The sequence below is a fragment of the Hyla sarda genome, chromosome 9 (assembly GCF_029499605.1).
Source record: "Hyla sarda isolate aHylSar1 chromosome 9, aHylSar1.hap1, whole genome shotgun sequence".
Taxonomy (NCBI): domain Eukaryota; kingdom Metazoa; phylum Chordata; class Amphibia; order Anura; family Hylidae; genus Hyla; species Hyla sarda.
This window is the reverse complement of record NC_079197.1, coordinates 61776190-61791722: the sequence shown is the minus strand read 5'-3', so window position 1 is coordinate 61791722 and position 15533 is coordinate 61776190. Positions and strand designations below refer to the sequence as shown.

Genomic DNA, 15533 nt, shown 5'->3' with positions numbered 1-15533 from the left:
GATTGGGAACTGGTTAGAACTGATTGGGCCAGCCACCAATTAATGGTGCACTGGCCCTTTAAATCTGAGAGACCCGGCGCTCGCACCCTAGAGAGCGTGGCTGCGTGAGCCGGGACTGAGCAGACGGAGGACGGGGCAGGTGAGAAGAACGGGATGCGACCCGCGGGCGGGCACGTCCCGCCATGCGGCTCGCATCCCCGGGGGAATCAGAGCAGCGCTCCCGGTCAGAGAGTCTGCGGACAGGAGAAGAACGCCGCAAACTCTCCAGGGGAGGAGAGGGACCCGGAGCGCTCGGCGTTACAGTATTTAGCATTCCATATTGATGTCTATGATTAGATATTGCCTATCTTAATATCATGAGGTTCCTCTGAATAGAGTGATATGTAACCTTTTTCTTATATTATATTCTAACCTAGTGGCTTTTGTTTATTGTAACAAGTTACTAACTACCCACATGTATTGTTCTACTTTTATGTAGTCAATTAACAATCTTGGACTGTTTACTAATATCTAATTGATATTCATTTGCATATATCATTGTGTTTATTACTCATTTATGTTTTAACCTTATAACCAATAAATCTGCATACTTTATAATACCTGTGTATTATTGTATATTGCACAACTATATCCTTAAGCGTTACTGTCATCATAACAAAAAACTTGTTAATATCTGAGGAAATAGTCGGACTCAGATGTGAATTGTATTGATTGGCTTTGTCTACAATTCACCAGGTCATAATTTAGATATTTTTTATAATTTTCATAATTTTTTATTTTTCATAATTAATAATTTTTATGACCCTTATTCATAATTGAGTTATTACCGCACCACAAACTACATCTCCAAGCATTCCCTTTGGCAATCAGTACATGCTGGGAGTTGTAGTTTTTCAACAGCTGGAGGCACACTTGTTTGAACTTGAGTTAGGTACCAGAACCAGGGATGTGGAAATCCTATTGCCCAACGCGGGGGACATGTAGGGGAATTTTTTATATATTTAGCCCTGTATTGGGCAAGCAGGGATGGAGCGACTTCCATTTTTTTTTTTTAATGATGGTGTGAGGTGCAGGAGCGGATGCAGACTTGCATGGGACTCAAGTCTGCACCAAACAATGGCGCTCTTGGTGTATGGATTGGGCTCCTGACTCCTGCCCACTCCATACTCGGCGGCCCAAGGCATATTTCAATAGCCTGGGTGCACCGATAATAGCACGGCATGCGGCAAGGGGATATTAACACTTTAGATCACCGATGTCAAAGTTGACATCCCTGGTGGTCTAGTGGGATGGAATCCCCCCCCCCTCCCCGCAGTGCGATCACGGGGGGCGATCCCCTGTGGAGGTAGCCGGAGGGCTTACCTCTGCATCCGTGGCTTCCCCCATAGATCTGCTTTTGATTGAGCCTGCCTTCAGCAGGCTCAACCAAATGAACACAGATCAATAGAACTGCATTCATCTGTATGAGTAATCTAAATTATTCCTCCTAAAAAAAAAAAAGTGGATTTTTTTTAAAATAAATGTTTAATAAAAGTTTAAAAACACCCATTAACCCCTTCAATATTAGAGATACGTTCACACGGGTGGATGAATTTGCAGGTTTTCCGCTGCGTGTTTGAAAGGGGGCAGTCTCTTATCGGCAGTCCACAGCAGATTTACTGCTGTGTAATTTCCGCTGTGGAAAATCCCCCGCAGACCCATCTGACTACAATGGCGCTTGGGGCAGATTTAACACAGTTAAAAATTTATTTTATGAAAATCTGATGCAGACAGCTGGGAAGAGCCTGCCCCCTTTCAAATACGCAATGGGAAACCCACAAATAAATCTGCACGTGTGAATGTACCTTAAAAGTTAATATCACACCCCTTTTCCATCAAAAAATATGTAAACCTTAAAAAAAAAAAAATTTGGTATTGGCACGTGCATAATTAACTGAACTATTAAAAGTCAACATTTTATATCCCGTACGGAAAATGGCGTTAACGTGCAAAAAAACTACCAAATCACAGAATTTCTTTTTAACCCCTTAAGGACTCAGCCCATTTTGGCCTTAAGGACTCGGACAATTTAATTTTTACGTTTTCATTTTTTCCTCCTCGCCTTCTAAAAATCATAACTCTTTTATATTTTCATCCACATACTAGTATGAGGGCTTGTTTTTTGTGCGACCAGTTGTCCTTTGTAATGACATAACTCATTATAACATAAAATGCATGGCGCAACCCAAAAACACTATTTTTGTGGGGAAATTAAAACGAAAAACACAATTTTGCTAATTTTGGAAGGTTTCGTTTTCATGCCGTACAATTTATGGTAAAAATGATGTGTGTTCTTTATTCTGAGGGTCAATATGATTAAAATGATACCCATTATTACATACTTTTCTATTATTGTTGCGCTTAAAAAAAATTACAAACTTTTTAACCAAATTAGTACGTTTATAATCCCTTTATTTTGATGACCTCTAACTTTTTTATTTTTCCGTATAAGCGGCGGTATGGGGGCTCATTTTTTGCGCCATGATCTGTACTTTTTTTTTATATCACATTTGCATATAAAAAACTTTTAATACATTTTTAAGAATTTTTTTTTTAATAAAATGTATTAAAAAAGTAAGAATTTTGGCCTTTTTTTTGTTCACGCCGTTCACCGTACGGGATCATTAACATTTTATTTTAATAGTTCGGACATTTACGCACGCGGCGATACCAAATATGTCTATTAAAAAAAATTACGCTTTTTGGGGGTAAAATAGGAAAAAAATGATGTTTTGCAACGTTTTGCTGGGAGTTGTAGTTTTGCAACATCTGGAGGTCCGCAGATTGAAAACTACTGCAGGAGGAGGTAATACTCACGTGTCCCCGCCGCTCCGGACCCGTTACCGCTGCCCTGGATGTCGCTCCATCGCTGTCGCCGTGTCCCCGTCGCTCTGGAACGTCTCTGCTGCCGGCCGGGTATCCTCTCTCTCCGTCGCCGCCATCACGTCGTTACGCACGCCGACGCACGTACGCGACGACGTGATGACGAGGAAGGAGAGCGTCGGCATACAGGGGATCCCTGAACGGAGAAGACACCGAGGAGGCAGGTAAGGTCCCCCCCGGTGTCCTGTAAGCACTAACCCGGCTATTCAGTCGGGCTGTTCGGGACCGCCGCGGTGAAATCGCGGCGGTCCCGAACAGCCCGACTGAACAGCCGGGTTAGTGTCACTTTCCCTTCAGACGCGGCGGTCAGCTTTGATCGCCGCGTCTAAAGGGTTAATACAGGGCATCACCGCAATCGGTGATGTCCTGTATTAGCCGCGGGTCCCGGCCGTTGATGGCCGCAGGGAGCGCCGCGATGGGGGTGTATTCGCCGTATAAGACGCACCAACTTTTTCCCCCCAGTTTTGGGGAAGAAAAAGTGCGTCTTATATGGCGAAAAATACGGTAGTTGTTTCCTTCAAGTTACAGCTTCGCAAAATTGTTCCCAGCAGCACAAAATCATAGGGCAAAACTCACTGTAAACGCCCGCCAGTGCGAATGTACAATAAAAACACTACACTACACTAACACATAATAAAGTGTAAAACACAACATATACACCACCCTTAACCCCTTCATGACCCAGCCCATTTTCACCTTCATGACCTGGGCATTTTTTGAAAATCTGACCACTGTCACTTTAAACATTAATAACTTTGGAATGCTTTTACTTATCATTCTGATTCCGAGATTGTTTTTTCGTGACATATTCTACTTTATGTTATTGGTAAAATTTCACTGATATTTGTATCCTTTCTTGGTAAAAAATCTAAAAATTTCATGAAAATTTTGAAAATTTAGCATTTTTCTAACTTTGAAAGTCTCTGCTTGAAAGGAAAATGGATATTCCAAATAAATTACATATTGATTCACATATACAATATGTCTACTTTGTGTTTGCATAAAAAAATTGACAAGTTTTTACTTTTGGAAGACACCAGAGGGCTTCAAAGTTCCGCAGCAATTTTCCAAATTTTCTCAAGATTTTCAAAATCGTAATTTTTCAGGGCCCAGTTCAGGTTGGAAGTGGATTTTAAGGGTCTTGATATTAGAAATACCCCATAAATGACCCCATTATAAAAACTGCACCCCCCAAAGTATTCAAAATGACATTCAGTATTTTCAAAATGACATTCAGTATGTTTTAACCCTTTAGGTGTTTCACAGGAATAGCAGCAAAGTGAAGGAGAAAATTCAAAATCTTCATTTTTTACACTCGCATTTTCTTGTAGACCCAATTTTTGAATTTTTACAAGGGGTAAAAGGAGAGAAATCACCCTAAAGTTTGTAACCCAATTTCTCTCGAGTAAGGAAATACCTCATATGCGTATGTAAAGTGTTCGGCGGGCGCAGTAGAGGGCTCAGAAGGGAAGGAGCGACAATGGGATTTTGGAGAGTGAGTTTTTCTGAAAGGGTTTTTGGGGGGCATGTCCCATTTAGGAAGCCCCTATGGTGCCAGAACAGTGGACCCCCCCCACATGTGACCCCATTTTGGAAACTATACCCCTCATGGAATTTAATAAGGGGTGCAGTGAGCATTTACACCCCACTGGCGTTTGACAGATATTTGAAACAGTGGACTGTGCAAATGAAAAATTTAATTTTTCATTTTCACAGCCCACTGTTCCAAAAATCTGTCATACACCAGTGGGGTGTAAATGCTCACTGCACCCCTTATTACATTCCGTGAGGGGTGTAGTTTCCAAAATGGGGTCACATATGGATATTTATTGTTTTGCGTTTGTCAGAACTGCTGTAACAATCAGCCACCCCTGTGCAAATCGCCTCAAATGTACATGGCGCACTCTCCCTTCTGGGCCTTGTTGTGCGCCCCCAGAGCACTTTGCGCCCACATATGGGGTATCTTCGTAGTCGGGAGAAATTGCGTTACAAATTTTGGGGGTCTTTTTTCCCTTTTACCTCTTGTGAAAATGAAAAGTATAGGGCAACACCAGCATGTCAGTGTAAAAAATTTATTTTTTTACACTAACATGCTGGTGTAGACCCCAACTTCACCTTTTCATAAGGGGTTAAAGAAGAAAAAGCCCCCCAAAATTTGTAAGGCAATTTCTCCCGAGTACGGCGATACCCCATATATGTCCCAAAACTGTTGCCCTGAAATACGACAGGGCTCCAAAGTGAGAGAGCGCCATGCGCATTTGAGTACTGAATTAGGGATTTGCATAGGGGTGGACATAGGGGTATTCTATGCCAATGATTCCCAAACAGGGTGCCTCCAGCTGTTGCAAAACTCCCAGCATGCCTGGACAGTCAATGGCTGTCCGGCAATACTGAGAGTTATTATTTTGCAACAGCTGGAGGCTCCGTTTTGGAAACAGTAGCGTACCAGACGTTTTTCATTTTTGGGGGGGAGGGGGGCTGTGTAGGGGTATGTGTATATGTAGTGTTTTTTATTTTAGGTTAGTGTTAGTGTAGTGTAGTGTTTTTAGGGTACAGTCACACGGGCAGAGGTTCACAGCAAGTTTGCCGCTGGAAGTTTGAGCTGCAGCGCAAAATTTGCGCCATCTCAAACTTGCAGCACTCACTGTAAACCTCCGCCCATGTGAGTGTACCCTGTACATTCACATTGGGGGGAGGGGGCAAACATCCAGCTGTTGCAAACTCCGAGCATGCCCTTTGGCTGTCCGTGCATGCTGGGAGTTGTAGTTTTGCAACAGCTGGAGGAACACTGGTTTGGAAACACTAAGTTAAGTAATAAACTTTAAAGTGTTTTGCAACCAAACTTAGTGTTTCCAAACCAGTGTGCCTCCAGCTGTTGCAAAACTACAACTCCCAGCATGCATGGTCTGTCAGTGCATGCTGGGAGTTATAGTTTTGCAACAATTGCAACAGCTGGAGGCACTGAGGTAGGAAACGGACAATGTTTCCCAAGTAGTGTGCCTCCAGTTGTTGCAAAACTACAACTCCCAGCATGCCCAGACTGCCCAAGCATGCTGGAAGTTGTAGTTCGGCAATATCTGAAGGATCAGATGTTGCCGAACTACAACTTCCAGCATGCTTGGGCAGTCTGGGCATGCTGGGAGTTGTAGTTTTGCAACATCTGGAGGTCCACAGTTTGGAGACCACTGTATAATGGTCTCCAATCTGTGCTCTTCCAGATGTTAGAGAACTACAACTCCAAGCATGCCTGGACAGACTGAGCATGCTGGGAGTTGTAGTTTTGCAACATCTGGTAGAGCACAGATTGGAGACCATTATACAGTGGTCTCCAAACTGAGGACCTCCAGATGTTGCAAAACTACAACTCCCAGCATGCCCAGAAAGCCAAAGGCTGTCTGGGCATGCTGGGAGTTGCAGTTTTGAAACTCTCAGAGGCAGCAGTGAGATCGCTTTACGGCGATCTCACTGCTGCCAATGAAGATGCCGCACTGCTGCTGCAAACTCACCTCCGGGACGCAGCGCTGCCGGGACCGCCTGGAGGACGCCGGGACCGCCGGGACCGCTCGGGACACCGCTCCGACGGGTAAGTGATGCCGGGGGACGGGTCAGGGACACTTAGCAGAGCGGTGTGTGTCCCGATCCCCGTGATCAGAACTCACACACCGCGCTGCTAAGTATTTTCATAGCGAAACGCTGCTATCAGCTAGTCAGATTTGACCAGCTGATAGCAGCGATCGCTGGGGGGGGTGGGGGACGAAACCCCCCGTGGTTGCACGGTAAGATGGCTGGCTATCAGTGATAGCCACCATCTTTCCGGGCGCTGCGGGATGCCGCGAGTAGCAGCAGTAATGTTCATGACGTACCTGTATGTCATGGGTCGGGAACACCTTGCCACCCATGACGTACAGGTATGTCATAGGTCGGGAAGGGGTTAAACTGTCCCCCCTAATGAATATTGAAAAAGTATTGTACAGCAGTGTTTCCAAAACAGAGCCTCCAGCTGTTGCATAACAACTACTCCCAGCATTTCAGTTAAGCCACTGACTGTCCAGGCATGTTGGTAGTTTAGCAACAGCTGGAGTCACCCTGTTTGGAATCACTGGCGTAGAATACCCCTATGTCCACCACTCAATCCCTAATGTAGTCCTCAAATGTGCATGGCGCTCTCTCACTTCGGAGCCCTGTCGTATTTCAATGGAAAACTTTCGGTGCACATATGGGGTATTTCAAAATTGCACTACATATTTTGTTGCACTTTTTCTCCTTTTACCACTTCTGAAAAGGAAAAGTTTGGGGCTACACCAGCATGTTATTGTAAATGTAAAACATTTTTATAATAACATGCTGGTGTTGCACTATATTTTTGTTTTCACAAGTGGTGAACGGAAAAAAGACCACCAAAATATCTAAAACAAGTTCTCCAGAGTACTGGAATAATCCATATTTGGCCGAAAAATGCTCTGCAAACGCACAACAAGGCTACAGAGTGATAGCACAATCTGCACATTTGAGGCATAAATTTGTGATTTGCACAGGGGGTTGATGAGTTTACAGTGGTTCAGAATTTTATAACCCAAAAAAATAATCCACATGTGACAACATTTTGGAAACTACACCCCCCACGGAACGTAACAAGGGGTATAGTGAGCCTTAACTGCCCCCAAGTGTTTGTAAATTTTTCTGTAAAGTTGGATGTGATATTGAAAAAAAAATTTTTTTTCGATATAATACAGGAGTTTCACAAAAGTTTTCTTTTTCACAAGTGAAAATAGGAAAAAAGCCCACCAACATTTGTAGCCCCATTTCTTCTGAGTAAGAACATACCACATATGTGGATGTAAATTTCTCTGCTGTTGAACTATAATGCTCAGTATAGAGAGGGAGCACCATTGGGCTTTGACAGAGATAAAGAAATTGAAGGCCACCTGTGTTTACAAAGCCCCAAAAGTGACAGAACTGTGAAATTGAATTTAGGAAGGGAATACAAGAGAGATTTCACTTTAGTTTTTTTCATTAACTGCCTCTAAACGTTAAAATGTGCTATTTAGATATGCTAATTAGATATGCTAATTAACGTGCTAATTAGATCTGCTAATTTAAAATAATATTTTCTTAGTGAAATTTAAGCTTGATATAAGTTTTTAATCTATAAATATATTTTTATTGGTTATAAGGCTAATGTTGAATAATTAGAATATTTAAAAATTGTGTTTCCATCTACATTTTAATCCAGAGTGAACTATTCAAAATTTATGATCTTCTCTAAATTTAGGAGCATCTTCATCGCTTGCAAGATCACCACCATTTTCGAGGTCTGAATTGGAGTATATGGTGAAATACTTGGACGAACAAAATTTTGATTCCATAGTCAGCGTAAACCCATACAAAAAGAAGACTAAAATTATGCTTAAACTTTCCAAAAACTTGAAAACCAAATTTGGAACTGTCCATAACAGAAGACAACTACAAAAGAGATATTCTGACCTTAAAGTACATCAAAAGCAGCTTCTGAGGAACATTAGAGAACGTATTGTTAGACAAACAGGTATGGTTACACAGTTATCACAGTATATTTAATTAACATTTATAATATATTTGACATTAGAGATAACAGTCTAATATCTTATAATTTTTATAAATTTAAATTTTTAAATAAATGTAAAAAAATGGATTGATTATAATTTATGCTGCATTCAAACTTTGTTTTTGCTATACTGGTACCGTATCCAGCTGGGGGAGTGGGAAACCGGGCGCTCCCGTACCCCAGCCGGATCAGCCCATAAATCCATTTACCTTAATGAGCCAACCGTAGTTAAACTGTTACTCTGGTCGGCTCAGTTTTGACCCATATGTGGTTTACTGACCAGACCTAAAACCAATCTATACTACAGTTTTATGTCAGGACAATAACCGTATACGGGTCAAAACTGAGCCGACTCGAGTCACCGTTTGACTACGGTCGGCTCATTAAAGTAAATGGAGGCCGGGCCGGCTGTGGTACGGGAGCGCACGGTTTTCCCCTCCCCCATCCGGATCTGGCACCCATATGGAAAAAACTAGGTGTAAATGCTGCCTTAGAGTGATTTTTAGGGCATATTGTCAGATAAGAGATGAATCTTTGCATCACATTTTTTAAAGACCGTGTTGATTTCTCTATTAATTAAAAAAAAAAATTTTGCCACCACATTATTTTCTGGATGCTTTTTCCATAGTGTTGTGTACATGCACTATCTAGGCATATAGTGATAGTCCCGTATGTTTTTTTATTTTTATTTTTTTATTTGGTTGACAGACCATTCCAATTTTTTAATTTCTTAATTTATTAATTTCTGTTTAATGTTTTTTTTTTATTAAAATTAATTTTTTATTATTTTTAAGAAGGAACTAACTCCAGCGAGGAAGATGATGATGACCAATTTGTGGAATGTCCCAACTTCGAGGAGAGTCAGGTAGTTATGTGATTTATTTATTTATTTTTAATCTGCCAAATGTTAGACATTTAGTTATAAGGTTTTTATTCAAAGTCCTAATTTCATGTGAATATTTTAATAAAAAATACAATGACCAAACAAAGAGTTAGGCCTTTACGCCCTGGTACTTATGGCACAAGGGCGTACCTGTACTCTTGTGTAAATTGTGGTCACAACCGTGAGCTGGTCGGGGCATGTTCATGGAGGCCTGTTGATATCTTTCAGAATGGATCACTTAACAATGGCTTGTGTGATCAAGAGAACACCCAATTCCGTGAACTGACGCATATTGCTGCTTATTTCAATTTGCGAAATTTTAGTTTAATAAGGGTCTCACTTGAAACTCAGAATAAGATAAATAGGTTGAATCTTTTTTAAAAACCCAAAAAACCTAAATCAACATGAATGGATAGTATTAAATTGGCAGGGTTGTCCAGCTTTGGTTGTATCCCAACAAGGCTCAATTATCTGATCGGGGGCGTGAATGTCAAGTTTGGATTTCAATAATTGGTCCACCAAGAGACATGTGCTGATGTTTAATTACTCTAGGCGTTTAACATCGGCTAAGATACTTGGTGGTCATTGCCGGTGGGAATATCTTTTGGCAACATCACTTTAAAGTAAGTTGGAAGGCAAAGAGTATATAAACTCTAGCCCTCCAGATGTTGTCATCCACATATAAAAAATAATTAAAGTATAGTCAGTTTGTACAAGTTTGCTCTTAATGTTATGCAACATCAGGAGGGCTACAGTTTAGATACCACTGCTAAGTGGTCTATCAATCGTTTCAAGCTAAATGTTGCAAAACTACAAGGCCCTGCATGCCCAATCAGCCAATAGCTATCTGTTCAGGTTTAGAGTGATAGTTTGCCAAAATCAAAAGAGATACAGTTTTGATATCACCAGGCAGTGGTCTCTTAACTATAGCCCTCCACATCTTGCAATACATCTAATATCAACATGCCAAAACAGCAAAGAGCTGTCTGGTCATGCTGCTAGTTTTATAGTGCATAGTGGGTCATAACTACCTGTTTGGAGTTGTAGTTTGGCTACAGCTGGACCCTAACTAGTTGTAAAAAAAAATAAAAAATTACCATACCAAACTCAGGGTTTTCAAACAAGTGTGCTTCCAGCAGTTACTAAATTATAAATAACATCATGCATGGTCTGTCAGTGCATTCTTGGAGTTGTAATTTTTGTACCGATGAAGTTCTCCATCCACCCCCCCCCCCCCCCCCCCACCCCCACAACCAACATGTGTCAGCGGGTCCGACCGGGGAGCTGCATAGAGGAGAAAGCCGCGAGCGCTCCAGGGAGGAGCAGGGACTCGGAGCGCTCGGCGTAACAGTACCCCCCCCTTAGGTCTCCCCCTCTTTTTGTCTCCTTCTCCCTTCAAAAGAGACGAGAACATAGGGGACACCTCTTGAGTCTCCTTCTGGAAAAAGAAGTCCTGGGTAGCTACACCAGCGGCAGGGAGTTCAGAAGGAATGGGAATGGGAAGGGGGGGAAGAGGGTGAAGCATGTCACAGGGCAGAGTGTCACCAGGACGGGGGCTATGAGGAGGCACGGCACAGTCCTGATAGGCCTTGGGGAGACCAGGCACAGGAGGAGACACTGAGGCCCGACAGACGGGACGGGGAGCAGACGTGAGGCATTTCTTGCCGCAAGCAGGACCCCAATCTTGCTGCGGCGGTAGCAACCAGGTCGTATCCACCGGCAACGGCTCAACCTCGCTGACTGCTGAGAAGGAGTGGGACAGAAGGACTAGGCAGAGGCAAGGTCAGACGTAGCAGAAGGTCGGGGCAGGCGGCAAGGTTCGTAGTCAATGGTAATAGCAGTAGGTCAAGAACACAGTAAAGGTAAACACAGTAGGCTTTCTCTAGGCACAAAGGCAACAAGATCCGGCCAGGAAGTGCAGGGGAAGTGAGGTTATATGGACAGGGAGCAGGTGGAAGCTAATCAGACTGATTGGGCCAGGCACCAATCACTGGTGCACTGGCCCTTTAAATCATAGAGAGCTGGCACACGCGCGCCCTAGAGAGCGGAGACGCGCGCGCCAGAACATGACAGCCGGGGACCAGGACGGGTAAGTGGCTTGGGATGCGATTCGCGAGCGGGCGCGTCCCGCTATGCGAATCGCATCCCCATCGTGAATGTCAGTGCAGCCCTCCCGGTCAGCGGGTCCGACCGGGGTGCTGCATAGAGGAGAACGCCGCGAGTGCTCCGGGGAGGAGCAGGGACCCGGAGCGCTCGGCGTAACAGTACATTTACAAATGGGGGGTTGACAGTGAGTATTCTGCTTAAAGATTGATGTCCGTGAAATTTTACCACGCTATTCAAAGACCTTTAGCTAGAACCACTGTTTAACCACCATGGCCATGTTCGTTTTTTTCCAAAAATTTAAAACTAATTTACAAAAAAAAGGAAAAGATTAACCACTACATATGCAACCCCCTTACGCTTTCCCTCCCAAATTTTAAACTACATTTTTTTGGAACTAAATATTTAAAAAAAAATAATAATTTCTTGACAACCACTGATAGGACAGTCATGCTGTTTGTGTTGCAACAACTTGAGGAAACATGTTTGTGAATCAATGGCGTATAATAACCGTATGCAAAGCACTATGAATTCCTTTAATTTTTTTTTTAAATTAGCATGTTGGTAACTAAATTCATAGCCCTATTGTATTTTTATGCAAAATTTTATGCCCACCTATCTGGTCTTTCTGAACTTCTGGATAAATGTTCTAGACATTTTTCTGTGTTTACATTGTTTTTAAGATTTATTCCACTGTAAAATGGAAATGTTGGTTCATACCCCTTTTTTTGTGTTCATTTTTCAGATCATAGACCCGGAAAAAGTTTATCTTTCTCTAGCACATGAGACACATGAAGAAGAGGTAATTTGTTACCCTTATATTGCTATGTTTCATGTTTGCTTATTTAAAATGTAAAAATTTTTAAATTAAGTTGCTTTTCGTCCTAAAATAAAAAAAAAAAGAAATTCTATTGTAACAAAAAATTGCACAATTATATGATTCATAATTTGCAATGTTATTGGAACATAGAAATAATATATTAGTAATAGAAACAGGATGAGGGAGGATAGAGCAGGGGAGAGACAGGTAATTGTTTGCTTACAACACTTTCCAGTCTCTCCCCTTCGCCAGCCTTACTCAAACATTATGGGCGAGATTTTTTAAAACCTGTCCAGAGGAAAACTTGCCCAGTTGCCCATAGCAAACAATCAGATTGCTTTTTTCAGTTTGCAGAGGCCTTTAAAAAAATAATAGGATTAATCTGATTGGTTGCTATGGACAACTGGCCGACTTTTCCTCTAGACAGGTTTTGATAACTCTACACCTATATACCGTATTTATCGGCGTATAACACGCACTTTTTAGGCTGAAATTTTTAGCCTAAAGTCTGTGTGCGTGTTATACGCCGATACCCCCCCAGGAAAGGCAGGGGGAGAGAGGCCGTCGCTGCCCGCTTCTCTCCCCCTGCCTTTCCTGGGGTCTAGAGCGCTGCTGTCGGCCCTTTTCACCCCCTGGTTATCGGCGCCGCTGCCCGTTCTGTCCCCCTGACTATCGGTGCCGGCGCCGATAGCCAGGGGGAGAGAAGCGGCGCCGACAGCCAGGGGGAGAGAAGGGGCAGCGCCACCCCGGTGGCATAATTACCTGAGTCGGGTCCACGCTGCTCCGCTGCTCCAGGCCTCCGTCGTTGCTATGCGCTGAACGGCGCGGCGCATGACGTCAGAGCGCCGCGCCGTGCATAGCAACGACGCTGGTCCCCAGCGTCGTTGCTATGCACGGCGCGGCGCTCTGACGTCATGCACCGCGCCGTTCAGCGCATAGCAACGACGGAGGCCTGGAGCAGCGGAGCAGCGCGGACCCGAGCAGCGCGGACCCGAGCAGCGCGGACCCGACTCAGCGCGGACCCGGCTAGCGGCGGGGGGCCGGGATTTGACAGGACGTACTCAAACGTCCTGAGTCCAAAAACCGGGGATGGGGGGGAGGCAACGGGGCAGCGGCGCCGGCAATGGGTGCCGCTGCCCCTTCTCTCCCCCTGGCTGTCGGCGCCGCTTCTCTCCCCCTGGCTATCGGCGCCGGCACCGATAGTCAGGGGGACAGAACGGGCAGCGGCGCCAATAACCAGGGGGTGAAAAGGGCCGACAGCAGCGCTCTAGACCCCAGGAAAGGCAGGGGGAGAGAAGCGGGCAGCGACGGCCTCTCTCCCCCTGCCTTTCCTGGGGGTATATCGGGGTATACACGCGCACACACGCACCCTCATTTTATCATGGATATTTGGGTAAAAAACTTTTTTTACCCAAATATCCTTGGTAAAATGAGGGTGCGTGTTATAGGCTGGTGCGTGGTATACCCCGATAAATACGGTAGTTTTTCTTTTTTCAGAAACCCTTATAATTTATTTATTTATGCTAATTTGGACTTCTAATCACTTTGTTCTTATCTCAGTTTCATTTGAAAAGTGTTACTGGTTTCTAATGATTGACATTTTTTTTTTAAACTTGCAAAAAGCTGTAATACCAAAAATTTTTAGCAAATAATGCACTTTATTTATAATTTTAGGCTGATCCACTGGAAATAACACAGAATACTCCTGCAAAAAAGAATCCAGAAGAAGTAAGTCATAAGCAAAAATTTAATTTTTATTTTTTTTTTTACATAATTTTTTAAATGAAACCTTAAAATATCTTTTAACAATTTAAATTATATATTGTGTGTGTATATATATATATATATATATATATATATATATATATATATATATATATATATATATATATAATATAATATAACCATTATTTTGCAGATCCTTAGCTGTGAGGACCAAATGATCACCCTAAATCTGGTGGAGATTCCAACTTATGTTCCTCCAGAAGATTCCCAATTTGCCCTTGGAAATGAAGTCAATACTTCAACTGGGATAGGGATGGATGTGCTGACCGAACTCAGCAAAATTAAAGAAAACTTGCAAGTTCAGTTGGCAAAAGTAGATATGTTTTGCACGTAAATTATTTTTTTTTGTTAAATTTTCTTTTTTGGTTATGTTTACTAAATGTGAAGAGCATGTTAAATTCACAACATTTTTTTTACAGATCTTAACTTTTTTTATATTGGTTTCTTTTAAAAACATAAGAGATTTAAAATATGAAAACTGTAATAGGTTAAGTAATAAACATTTTCCTGTTGAAACTTTAAATGTTGAATTATTTGAGTTAAAGGGGTATTCCAGGAAAAAACTTTTTTATATATATCCAGAAAGTTAAACAGATTTGTAAATTACTTCTATTAAAAAATCTTAATCCTTTCAGTACTTTTTAAAATGAACTTGATCCAGAAAGTAAAACAGATTACTAAATTACTTCTCTTTAAACAAACTTAATCCTTCCAATAATTATAAGCTGCTGAAGTTGAGTTGTTCTTTTCTGTCTGACAACAGTGCTTTCTGGTGACATCTCTACTTGTCTAGGTAACTGCACAGAGTACAAGAGGTTTGCTATGGGGATTTACTTCTACTATAGACATTACACGAGACAGGTGTCATCAGAGAGCACTTAAACAGAAAAGAACAGCAAAAAATAATCAGATCATAAGTACTGAAAGGATTAATAATTTTTAATTGATTTATTTTTTTAATCTATTTTTATTTCATGATTCTTGGGATCTATAAAACAAATTGTTTAACCCCTTAAGGACGCAGGACGTACTCAAACGGACCCTTTTCCGAGTCCTTAAGGACTCAGGACGTTTGAGTACGTCCTGTCAAATCCCGGCCCCCCGCCGCTAGCCGGAGGGGAGCCGGTGCCTGATGCCTGCTGAAATCGTTCAGCAGGCATCGCAGCATATCGCACAGGGGGGTCATGATGACCCCCCATGTCGGCGATGGCCGCAGATTGCTGGACAATTCAGTCCAGCGATCTGTGGCAGATTTCGGGTCAATCGGGTCTCCAGTGACCCGGTGACCCAGAATTACAGGCTGTCACGATGCCGGCTGGCAGGAGGTGGATCCTCTGTGCCAGAGAGGGATTGGCGTGGACCGTGCTAGTGGACCGGTTCTAAGTCACTACTGGTGTTCACCAGAGCCCGCCGCAAAGCGGGATGGTCTTGCTGCA

The 15533-nt window shown here is 42.8% G+C and overlaps 1 protein-coding gene across 5 annotated transcripts in view; it reads left to right on the top strand.

The window, feature by feature from the left end:
- LOC130291530 (uncharacterized) overlaps nucleotides 1-14579 on the top strand; it is a 99627-nt gene extending 85048 nt beyond the window's left edge. For 3 of the 5 annotated variants that reach the window (XM_056540359.1, XM_056540357.1, XM_056540360.1), the window contains 5 exons: nucleotides 8195-8467; nucleotides 9301-9371; nucleotides 12238-12294; nucleotides 13987-14040; nucleotides 14231-14579. In XM_056540359.1, coding sequence (XP_056396334.1) covers nucleotides 8195-8467; nucleotides 9301-9371; nucleotides 12238-12294; nucleotides 13987-14040; nucleotides 14231-14431 — 656 coding nt within the window. In that variant the 3' untranslated portion in view covers nucleotides 14432-14579. The remainder of the gene's footprint in view (nucleotides 1-8194; nucleotides 8468-9300; nucleotides 9372-12237; nucleotides 12295-13986; nucleotides 14041-14230) is intronic. The other 2 variants (XM_056540358.1, XM_056540356.1) reach the window with 2 other exon arrangements.
- Nucleotides 14580-15533: the final 954 nt, after the last annotated feature.